We start from the raw sequence: 12,500 nt of genomic DNA, 5'->3' as shown, positions 1-12,500 counted from the left end.
CAAGGAAAAGAGTCTGTTGTGTCCATGCCATCGCAGTCTTGAGGCAGGGCGTGGTCAACAGGACAATCTATCACTTGTTGCTCTGTCATCTTGCGTGGCGATGATGCGCTTAAAGAGATCCCTGAGGAAAAGGATGAAACCCCTTGTCGATCTTCAACATCGTCACTATTGCCAGCTTTCTGTGCACCTGAAGCAATGAGTACAATTGACTCGTTATTCCTGCAAATCTTACGCTGTATATTCAAAGTCGACCACTTATATTGAACGGGAATCTTTGCTCCTTTAACTGTTTATGTGTACGACCGAGTTTCTCCTGCTCACATAATTTCAAAAAACTGCCACTGCTACTTGTAAAGTAGAATGCCTTGCGCAATATTCAATATAGATATAGACACGTTCGAAAAAAGGTCGCTTTTCAAGTGTTTCTAGAAAGACGGAAAAGGAGAGAAGTAGCGGACACTTTTATAAAATATTATTGCAGCTAAATACAGTGAAAGTCTTCCAACCTTCTTTTGGTGGCGCTTTGGAGTCTTGTGTCCATTTTTTCACAAAGTCCTGCGAGTGACAAAGTCCACCGGGAGCCTCTGTTTGAATGCAAAAACATGATAAACGATTTGGGGAACTGTGCTGATAAACCACTTTCCCGATTAGGCACTGCAAGTACTGAAACATGATTGGGGCTCTTTCTTCCAGAGAAACGTATTATCATTTGTCTACATCAAGAGCATCAGTTCATCCTGCGATCAGTGTGGATTTTTTTATGAACTATCTCGTTTTGCGTGAATTAACTTGAACTGAGTTAATTTAGTGTTCTGACCCGTAGCTGAGCTCGGCTTGTGTCATGTTTTGACCCTGGGTCTAGCTATCATCGTTACTGGTCAAACTGCCCGACAAACGAAATGCACACTGACCTCACCAATCTCACTCTGATAACAGTTTAACAGTAAAAAAGTAACCCTACTTCATACAAGGTTGTATTTCGAGCTAACAGCTTGAGAGGCATTGTGTGATTAAACAGCCCGAGAGGAAGCAACAAGTGGGCTATTAATTAAGCATGGCGGAGTTGAACCCAGAATCACTTAAGACAAATCCGTTGGATGGTGAAAGAGGGATTGGATCCTAGATTATGCGCATGTAAATCCAGCGCCCACACCACTGGGCTTCGTTGCAATAATGACATGTCCAAGTGAAGGCTTCATAGCTACAGTAGCTAAGTTGTATAAAAAAAGAATACTGAAAGCTCACCGCGACAATGGTCTATGACTTTTCCCCACAATGTGTTGCACGAGAGCATCTTAAGATTACCAATGATGAGAAGATGTCTGGAATAAACACAGTCAACTTTTATTCTTTTTGATCACACATCAGAGTTAAACCATGAGTAAATGCCTCAGTTGAGCACAAGAGAATTTAACTTTATGATAATATTGAAGCCACCATCGTCCCGGTGAGTGTAGTCCTGAGAAGAACCGTGAAGGACTTTGACTTCAGCTGACGTTGTCGAAACGTCAGTCAATGCCATCCTAAACAGTTCTTTTCACTCACCCTGACGATCCTTCTTCACTCACATATGATGACTGTGGGTTCAAACCATTTATGATTTCAAGAACCTAACTTTGTTTGGGCGTTCTGTAAAAAGCGACTTCGCAAATCCCAGTAACCATCACCGCCGAAGACTGAGGAATCCAGACGGATTTTGAAAGCTTTGTATCACTTTCAATACTTTTGTTAGCCTGCGTAGCAAGCGTTTCCGTGGGGGGTGGGGGGGGGGGGGGATGAAGGCCCCCTCCAATTCCAATTTTTTTTTGCGTTCACCCAATTCTTGCGCGGCCAGAAAAATGAATTCACTTCTCGCCCGCTAAAAACGCTTGCCACGCAGGTTAGAATTTTGCCGGCGATGAAGAATACAGTAAAACCCCGCGAGTAAGAACAAATTTTTATAAGAACCTGTTAGTCTAAAATTTGTCGGTTAGACCCCCCAAAACAAGAACCTGTTTATCTTAAAATTTGAAACAGGTTCTTATTTTCTAAAACGTACAAAATGTGAGCACTTTGGCAAATAAGATTAATATTGATTAATATTCTGAAGATTCATTTTATCTTTCGATTTTACTTCTTATAGTCATTTAAAGAGTTACAAACTGGCTGCTGGAAAGGGGACGAAGGCCAAATCAAACTAAATTCTGCAATCTACAACGCAACGTTTTCTACAGAAAATGATAACCTATTTAAGAACCCAGGTAGCCTAAATTTCTGTAAATTACCATCTATGCAAGAACCTGTTTAGGCTAAATTTTAAAATTGAAGGTTCTTACTCGCGGAGTTTTACTGTATTTGTTATTTATATTATGTCCCAACAGCGGACGAATCTTCTTTGTTTCAATAATAAGCTTTTTCAAACCTCTTTGCTCTTGTTAGCGCAACATTGGTTCGTCTGCAAGACAAAAAATTCATTGACAAAAATCTCATATTTCAGAATCCTCAAATTTTTTACAATACTTGGATATTTAATACCGTTTTGGCGGTCGGATTGGCTCATTATTTTTGGGTAGTCAGCTCATATAACGAATGATCACACCCAGTGTTACCAAGCTGAAAATTTTGACGCGCGAAGCGAAATCTCTAAGTATCCAAACGCTCAAGCCTTATTAAAACTTAATATAACGATTATCAAATTAACGCCTGTTGGATCGGAGGTTACCAGGTCATCTCAAAATTACTTCCTCGTTTCCAACGCGCGCTCATGCAATAAAATAATAATGTTAACTAAAGAAAAGTCAACTGAAGCAAGAGAAGTTCACGAGCCTTTAATATCTATTTATCTGTCTTCTAAAGACTTATTAAGATCACTGTCCTTTCCTATGAATACTGGTAGACTATTCCAGGTCCACACCTGGGGCAGCAACCGTAAATGAAATTTGGGGTAGACTTTCATATACCGGACTAAAATGGCGCAAGACAAGAGAACAATTGTTATTCCTATTAAGAATTTCTGATTAGGTATTGTTATAATGATTGTTTTCTTTGCTTTATGGACATAAATTATTTTGGGCCCGGTAAATGAAAGAGCCAAAATTTGGCCAAAATTATGCTTTAACTTAGCACCTGCAAGCTTGGACAAAATTTGTTGAGAAAACTCTGCTTTTGGACTAAACTCCGATCACAAGCTCTCTTTTTGTCCCCACCCCCCCTGATCAATGTTGCTAGACGAAACAAAGCATGTCGAACCTGGGCTTATCAACATTGGTTGTAGGGGGAGGGGGATCGCTAATAATGTGCGATATTGAGGACGTAGTGCGCAAAATAACCCCTGTTTTTAATATTCTCAACCCTTTTTGTCCAAGATTGTGGGTTAAGCCTGGTTTTCACTAGCGACGCAAACACAAGCGTAAGCAAAAACGCAAGCATGAGAGCGCTTATTTCATTCACCGTGAAAACGGACGTCACACAAGAATAAGGACAAGCGCAAGGATCAAACCTTACCTTTTCCTTGTGTTCGGGTCGCTAGTGAAAACCAGGCTGAGAAAAACACTGTTGTTTGACAGTAGGTTGTAGTGAGTACTCTGTCTTATCTTTCACTGAAATACGCCGGTGCTGGGACCCAGTGATGTTAATCGTCACGTCATAGTGAAGCTCCGCGCGCGCGGAGCACCATAGTTAGGAAAATGTGGTAACCCATCGATGCGAGAAAGCCATGATGTCATCGTACGTCCACCCCTCCATGTATGCCAATGTGACCAGTACCATGCTAGTTTACAGTATACATCTTTGATATTGGACATCCATAGACTTTTTTGCAGATACGGCGGCTATTTTGATTTCTGTTTCAGAAGACATTATGGGATGCTCAAGGAGCAAATTAATATGTATTTGCCCCCTGGGCATCCCATAATAGAATTTGAAACAATAGAAATCAAAATGGCCGCCGTATCTGCAAAAAGGTCTATGTTTTGATCAATTGACACCTGTCAAAACAAGGTATCCGCTCACCAGTATCACCTGACCATATCGCGGGCTCAAGCTTCGACCCCACCGAGGTCAGCTTTTTTAAAAGTTGACCACTGACCAGGTACTGGTTATCGATTGGATTGCAGGCTCAACCAAGGTTAAAGGCTGGTTTCCATATGATCGCAGACGATCGCGAATCGCAGATCGTAGATCGCAGAAAGTTCTGCGATCGTCTGCGATCATATGGAAACCCACTTCTGCGATCGTTTGCGATCGTCTGCGATCCTGCGATCGTTTGCGATCGTTTGCGATCCTGCGATCATATGGAAACCAAAGTTCTGCGATCTGCGATCGAAACGTATCCCATAATAATTTTAATTCTGACTCAAATGATTCAACGCTTCTTAGCAACAAAGCCTGAATGTTCGTTACTGTTCTGTCAGAAACACGAAGTCCTCTCAGCAGTGTGTGGAAAGCCCCTGTTCATGAATATTTTTCGAACTCAAAACCGATGTTTCCTTCGCTTTTGAAGCTGACGATGCCGTCGCTTCAGAACTAAAAGAAGAAGTAAATTTGCTTGCAGCAAAATTTCCGCCTCGATGTCCGCTATGTTGTTTGCTAAAGAGACTTTGCCGCGAGCACAACGCGCGTGTACGTTTGACATTTCTGCTGACCGAAATGTATGGCTTTAGGGTTAGAATTCAGACCAGATCACTGCGTGTGCACCGAACAGGCGTCGTGTCGCAGCGACTTGCTTTGCAAGAAGTACACACGGAGCAACTTCTCGCAGATACCTGTCGCTGCGACTTGTCGCCTAGTGTAAGGACGGGACACACTAGGCGACAAGTCGCAGCGACACGTCTCTGCGACAAGTTGTTCCATGTGTACTACTTGCAAAACAAATCGCTGCGACACGACGCCTGTCCGGTGCACACGCAGTGATCTCGTATGAGGGGGAATGTGAACTAGTTCTCTAATTCAATATGGCTGACGATATGACGTTCTCTCATTGGTTTATTTATATTTTGTCGAAGCGACTTGTTGCCGGAAGTGTACACACAAAAATTATGTGACAACGGTGCTTTCGCTAATTTTGTCGCTGCGATAAGTCGCACGAATTCAAACTGGCTTGAATTCGTGTGACTGATCGCACAAGGCGAATTGTTGAGGCGACTTGTCCCCGCGACGTGTCGCAGCGACTTATCGCCTGGTGTGTCCCGGCCTTTAAGGTTTCGCTTAATATTTGCAAATTGACTGGGTTAGGAAATAATGAAGAAAAGTCTAAAAACGGAGAAAGAAAGAGACATTATGGTCAAAACAAAAGGAGAGTATTTGTACACAATGCGGACAATTATGTTGCACTTCACTAACATACAAACAACCAAAAAACGGTCCCTAACAGTTAAGTTTTCAGTTTGCCTACACAAACTAGAGTGGTAAGGCTCACCTGTCGCAGTCAATAAATCCAATATGATCTGTGCGCACGCATGAAAGTATAATAATGTCCTTTTCACCGCCTTGGAATGCGTCAACTGTTGATATCTGGTAAGAGAAAAAAAGTAGTCAAGTTAACCAAAGTTAGGGACTTACAAGGGAATGGGCTAAGTGACAGTCGTCAAACGGTAAAAAAAACCACGGAAATACTACTATTAGAGAAAGATTGAGCATTACGTTCGTGTGAAACAGCCAACAGAAAATGGCTTATCATAGAAGCCCGTGAATATTGCAACTTAGTTCGGGCTCCAAAGCCTCAATCGCGGCTAGTAGACTCCTCGGTCAGGGTATCTGTGTACCGTGGTATGACGTCCTGGTTGCGCGCGAAGAAAAGACAAAATGTGAGACTACATGGAGGCTTTTTGTGGAGATATGCTTTTCTAGCCGTGAAAGGGATCAGTTTCAGTTTTTATTATGTATTTTGTATAAAACATCACAAAGCTATGCAATGCTCGCAGTTAGCAAAAGCTAGTCGAGGCGAGAAGTGCTTACAAATATATTCCAGATAAAATGGTTACAAATATATAACTACACATTCACATAAATAATAAATTGGTTTTAGAATACAGTTAGTGCAGTGCAGAAAAGCTTAACACTTGTACAGTATAACATAAATAAACATGAAAAAAGGAATTTAAATTGAATAAATAAATGACGAACTACATGACAAACTAAACTGAGGAGTCAAAATTTGCCAATATTTTCAAAACATCAATAATTATAGTCAACATATTTTAGTAATCTTTGGAGGAGGATATCATGAACAAAGTTGGATTTTGACATCTGGTGCACTTCACAAGATAGGCTATTCCAAATTTTAACTACAATTCTTGGGAAAGATCTCTTTTGAATATCTATTCTCGAACATTTAAGAAAATAATCTCCTCTTAGCGATGATCTAGTCTCGCAAGGATGAATATCAGCTTGATGGGTGAAAAGGTTAAACATATCAGGAGGTGTCAAGTTGTTTGATACGTCGTGCATCATTTAAAAAGGAAGAAGACGAGAAGAATGAAGAAAGGTATTGCATGAAATTTGTAATCAGCAAAATACATCAGGGGGAGAGCTCGTTTTATAAGGGTTAAAATTTTAGTTCTATGAATTTTTGCAGCATTACCCGACACTACTACATGTATATACCATACAATAATAATGGTTGAATGAGCAACCTGTAAATATGGTGTAAAGTACTCAGCGGTACAAAATGCCTTATCCTAGAAATAATACTGGTCGATTTACTTATTTTTGATGCAATATGAGCAATGTGATAACTCCATGCGAGATTTTCATCAATAAGCACGCCTAAGTATTTGATGAACTTCTTACGTTCCAAAGAGATATATGTAGCTATTAGTATGCTGGTCAAACACCTTTTATAAAGTTTACTTGACAGTTCACGATCTTTTGCCTTGGTAAAAAAAAACAAAAAAGTTGGATTTTTCAATATTTAATGATAACTTGTTAGCAATTAACCAGTCATAGATCTTGCTGAGTTCTGCATTAACTTTATTCTGCAGCGCCCGAAGGTTTTTATCAGCATACAAGTGGTTAGTATCGTCTGCAAACAAATGACCTTTAAGCTGATCAGCACTGTCAGATATATCATTCATGTAGACGAGGAAAAGGAACGGTCCTAGCACCGATCCCTGTGGGACTCCTGATAATATTACTTCCTTTTTTGACATGTTTTTGACACCAATTTAAGTTGTTTGTTGCCGACCAAGCAGATAAGAGGCAAACCAACTATTTGATAAGGAATGGTTACGTTTATACAAACGATGGCCGTGTAGCACTTATATTTTACACAGAGTTAACTGAATAGAGTGTAATGTGAAGTGGGTTCAATTCCCACCCTGGTCACCTTGTGTGGGCTCATTTCCATCAGTAGAGCAAACGCTCACATGGTTCATATGGGATAGAAATCTAGCACTTCACATTACACTCTATTCAGTCAACTATTTGATACCCCGCGTACTCCATAGTGATCTAATTTTTGCAATAATATTAAATGATCTACCGTGTCAAAAGCTTTCGTTAAATCAATAAATATGCCGCATGAATACATCTTATTGTCCATGTTATTTTCAATTTGATTAATTATATCTAGGATAGCATGCTCAGTGGAATGCTTTTCACGGAAACAATATTGTGAATCATTTAATATATTCTTTTCCTCAAGAAATGATTTAGGGCGATACTACATCATTTTTTCAAAGATACGGTTGAAGAGAGAAGTGATATAGGCCTATAATTTAATAGAAGGATCAGATGGACCATCATTTTTATATATCGGAATTACTTTAGCAAGCTTCAACTTAGTTGGATAAATTGCGTGTTCGAGTGATTTATTTAGAAGTATAGACAAAGGTTGGCTAATGATGTGTTTAACTGATCTTAAGATGTGAGAGGGAAAGGAATACAGTCCATGTGCTTTATTTTGAGGAATAGTCATTATTTCCAGTTCAATTTCAGAAGAAGAGACGGAGTTGAAAAAGAAAGAATCAGGGCAATTTACCTGCGGGAGATATTCAGAAAATTGTTTAAATGGATATGGCATTTTAGAAGCCAAGTTGTATCCAACTGAAGAGAAATACTTATTCATTATATCAGGAAACTCGGAGGAATTATAAGATACTTGCATGGTTCGTGGACATTTTAAAGAGGTTATAACTTTGTGAGCTTTATTCTTTCGACCTAAAAGACTATTGATGCCCTCCCATACTTTTTTAGTATTTTTCAAATTTTCTTCAAAATATTTGTGAAAATACATTTTTTTGCTTATTCGTGTGAGTATCAAAACTTTCTAAATTACTTTTCAGGCTTCTAATATTGGCATGAAACAATAAAGTCCATCGGTTGAATTAAACGAGAACTGAAATTGTCTTTTTGAATGACAGAAATTATGGGGAGAAAACTATCTACAGCTGATAGCTGTGGTATAGGGATCAAAATCCCTTCTATCGGGAAAACTGTTTAGAGTAAATATATCCAATTCGTTAAAACTTGGTAAACGCTCAAGATATTTCTTGGTAGGGAGACTGTTTAAACTATTATTAAACTGACCGTGAGAAAAAATAATGTCACAGGAATCATTACGGAAGCTCTCGTAAGGGAGCTTTGTTTATCTTAGTTGGTTGAATTGCTATTTGACTTATGTTTCCTTAACTTGATGACTGCTCATGGGACATAAGATTATCTAAATCCATTGAACTCTTGATTGCAATGGGTCTAGATTCCTCGTTTTCCCTCAGCCATACAATCGAATTTTTGGCCCACCTCTCTTTGAATTTCTTTGCATCTGCAAGCAAGCTTTAAAGACGCGACGTCAATGATAATGATAATGATGATAATGTTTTATTCAGCTCATATTGTTGTTTACATTTGATTTGAAATTCTTAATGAGGATACGGTAGCATTTTAGTTTTTTCTTTTTCTTTTAGTTAGCTAGTAAGTTACGAGCTGGGGAGCTAAGTGAACCAATAGGTTTCCAAATGGTGGAAGATACAACTTGATCCAGAGAGACATCCTCCTGTAGACCAATAGACCCAATCGGCTAACTCAATGTTGTACCCAATTCAAACCCTTTGGGAATAAAACGTTTTGTTCGAGGTATTTCCATATCATTTAAATATGAATGCTACATTATCATGCAAATACAATACACAAAGAATCTTAGTCCCGGGAGATTTGAATTGGGTACAACATTGAATTAGCCGATTAGGTCTATACTCGTTGGGTTGACATTTGTAATTTGCATACGACGTGCCATACCTTGCTCGCAAATAAGCCTTCGTGTAAATTTGCAGATTATAGGTTTGAGTGGTCGTTCGGTAGCATGGCGTGGCGTGATCCTGTGGGCTATGACGATGTCATACGAATTGACATCTACTCCAATTGCATTGAAGATTTTTGAGCAAAGCTGCGAAGTCTAGAAGGCATTGTCGAGTGGTTCCAGCTGGGGGACGCCGACAAGTTTGAGATTGTAGGAATAGCTACACTCTTGGACCTGATCAATGGCCATCGAAACTTTTGATACTTCAGTCGACAACTGCTTCAGTGATTTTTCAAGAGTAGATATTTAGTTAAAGGCTTGGTCTCTAAACTTATTAAGATCATCGTATTGTTTTCTTAGGAAGTCCAAGGACTTCAGTGCGTCTGGATCAGATGCGCTTTCAACATGGCCGCCTGCATGATTCCCCTTCAGGTTCTCTTGAACTTTCTTAAGTTCGGCAAAAACTTCTTCCACTTTTTCCTTTAGCTTGTCATTCTCAGCTTTTAGTGACTGCACAGTATCCTTAACCATTTTAAACTTGAAAAAGTTTGTAGCTACACTGTATAAAAACATAATCACACTATCCTGGAGCTCTCAAAATTGCACACGCACCCTACACAAGCGTCCGCAGTATGCATGAACCCCGCAGTGCGGAGCATCATAGTAATACGAAGGAAAATATTGAATTAAAGAGTTAAAGTGAATTACCTGTATAGCTTTGAGCTCGGCATGAGATGATGCCCTGCGTTCACAAGGAAACAAAAATAATGAGAAGTTTAAATTGTTATCGTCAACCGAATCGACATAAAATCGTTTGAATGTCATTAGTACATCTTGGAAAGAAATAGGAAAATTTTGGTTTCTTAAACGTGTTGATAAAGGTCGAATTAACACCGTGAACGATTTGGAAAGAAATGGCCTCCTTCGCAGCCGTAACTGGGGTGTCACGCAACGTCAACAGCCTTTGGTGAGGCGAGCGTTGCGTGGACTTTGACAAAGAAATACATCAACTTGCTGCAGGTAATATCTTTGACCACAACATACTAGAAAGTGGCGAGAAGTGAGTATAGAAGTAACTTTTGAAGACGTTATCAGTATTTGATTCACAAAATTCATGTGCTGTGTGAAATCTCAAATCGCATTGGCTATAATGCACTTTTTGGGTGTGTGTTAATGACTTTCTCCATCCTTTCTTGTTATGAGCGCTGTACAAACTAGATTGACAAAGTCTTGTAAAGTGATGTCGTTTTTAATGAATTACACATGAATGTTAAAAGGGTTAGACTTATAGTCCGTGATTTATCGACAAATAAATATCCCTTCTGTATGTAAAAATGAACTGCAAATTCTTCATATTGCACGAGGCCTAGCTGAGTGTATTGTTTGAGTTTCTTGTTCATTCTCTATCAGCCGGCGTGCGTTTATTTGTCGCTTAGTCACTCACATCAGTTATACACATATTTATAGACCAGCACTCAGTGATACGTAGTGTATGGTATTTTAAGGTATTTTTGGACGTATCACATGTCTCTGTACAAACAAACTCTAACCCCTTTGAAAGATCGTTGAAAGTCCATTTTCCAGACCATTCTGCAGTTGGGCCCGAGTACAGAAGCAAGGCTGGCGATGAAGCTGTTTTGTTAGAAACTTCTAACCGATACAGCAACATCATTTTCAGGATAGGAACATTGAGGTGGTCACGGGCTCCAGCCTCACTGCCACTTAAAGGCCAGATCACTCAGCAACAATTGTAGACTGGCCAAGGGCGTTGAAAGTAGCTGTTGTAATAGTTGCTATTTTGACTTGCATAGCGTAGAAACGTCGTCATTTCTAACTTTTTTTTGGAAACGTAGAAAAGGCATTAAAAAGTGGCGAGGAAGAAGAAGAACAGTGAAAAACAACCAGTGAATTGACATTGACATTGACATTGATATTGTGCCCATCGAAACTGAGAATTCTAACAAAATAAACATGTCTTCATACCTAGAGGCTGTCAGATTGTTGGCTATTGTATGCAGTTGTGACTTGTACAATGTGATCACACCTAAAGACAATAAGATGTCATTTCAGGTAACCTTGATTATTATAGGCGACAACAAAGAAGAAAGTGGTAGGAGGGGACTCAGTTTGTTGTCCGTTGACGTTATCGGTTGGAAGGGAAGGCTGGACTACTAATATGGCTTTTCTTTTCAGTCGCAATGGAATTTACTGAAAGCGCCCTTTTATTATGTTCCTTCTTATCGGAAAAGAAGATGACCGAAATTCGTGACCTGTCATAAATACTCAACAGAATATCGCCTTTCTGATTGGTCAATGACGAATGCACAAATAGGTTATAGAGTGCTATACGGAAGTTGCTATGGATACACAGCAATGGAGTAATTTTTAACAAACGAAATGATACATGAAATCAAGTGAAGCTATGATCCTTGAAGTTTGAGCGCAATTTTTAGCAATTGCGTAGATTCAATTCATATATCATTTCGTTCGTTGATTCATTCATCACGGGAACATTTGGACCCACAAATGACCAGCTCCCAAATCAGTGCCTTCATAGCTTCGTTGGTTAGAGCGAACCACCGGCATCGCGAGGTCACGGATTCAAACCCCGTTGATGTCCTGTATGTATGTACAGGCTTCTCTATGCAACTACTAAAATAGCGTTCATATCTGCGAGGATCATAGCTTCACTTGGAGTAATTTTTGTTGAGTACATAATAAATAATATCGCATAAACTTGCTTGTGCCTACCACGAAATGCATTCGAGTTTATACGGTTTCCTATACTTATTGCAACTTGTCCTTGTAGCATTGAATCATTGACAAGAACGGTATTGTTGTCAAAAATGATTACTAACCTATTTGAGCTGGCTCCACTCCTGACTTTAGCAGGCATTCGATGACAAACACTACAAACCTGGCCTGAAAGTGAAAAAGACAAACAATACCAAAAGCAACAAGGATTGAAAATCGCATTTCGCAAGAATACTTCTCTCTCTAACTCAGACAATTATACCACTGTAACAGCGAAAATGTCGGCAAACCATAGATACTTTCGTTAAAGCAAAGAAATGCTTACACATGTACCTCGGTCAAGAAAATAAAGTAGTATTACCTTTCATAACTTTTTAAACTCAGAATTCTCTTTACGGGCTTTTCGGCGACAATGGAACAATACAGAGATACAAACTTAATTGACCGCTCCCTGTAGGGGCTTAACAACAACAACAACCCCGTTGGCTATTTACCAGTGCAGCTCAGTGAGAAGTTGAACCAAGGACTACCT

The 12,500-nt window shown here is 39.5% G+C and overlaps 1 protein-coding gene across 2 annotated transcripts in view; it reads right to left on the bottom strand.

Annotated features, from left to right (window-relative positions):
- The window catches only part of LOC138032987 (5'-3' DNA helicase ZGRF1-like), a 70,543-nt gene that overhangs the window by 247 nt on the left and 57,796 nt on the right, over positions 1-12,500 (bottom strand). For both annotated transcript variants that reach the window (XM_068880712.1, XM_068880713.1), the window contains exons 34-41: positions 12,073-12,136; positions 11,198-11,258; positions 9,923-9,956; positions 5,396-5,490; positions 2,402-2,434; positions 1,246-1,322; positions 507-584; positions 1-187 (exon numbers count right to left, since the gene is read on the bottom strand). The exon at positions 1-187 is cut by the window's left edge and continues 247 nt beyond it. In XM_068880712.1, coding sequence (XP_068736813.1) covers positions 1-187; positions 507-584; positions 1,246-1,322; positions 2,402-2,434; positions 5,396-5,490; positions 9,923-9,956; positions 11,198-11,258; positions 12,073-12,136 — 629 coding nt within the window. The remainder of the gene's footprint in view (positions 188-506; positions 585-1,245; positions 1,323-2,401; positions 2,435-5,395; positions 5,491-9,922; positions 9,957-11,197; positions 11,259-12,072; positions 12,137-12,500) is intronic.

This window comes from Montipora capricornis, chromosome 14 (assembly GCF_036669925.1).
Source record: "Montipora capricornis isolate CH-2021 chromosome 14, ASM3666992v2, whole genome shotgun sequence".
Taxonomy (NCBI): Eukaryota; Metazoa; Cnidaria; class Anthozoa; order Scleractinia; family Acroporidae; genus Montipora; species Montipora capricornis.
This window is presented reverse-complemented; position numbering and strand designations above follow the sequence as displayed.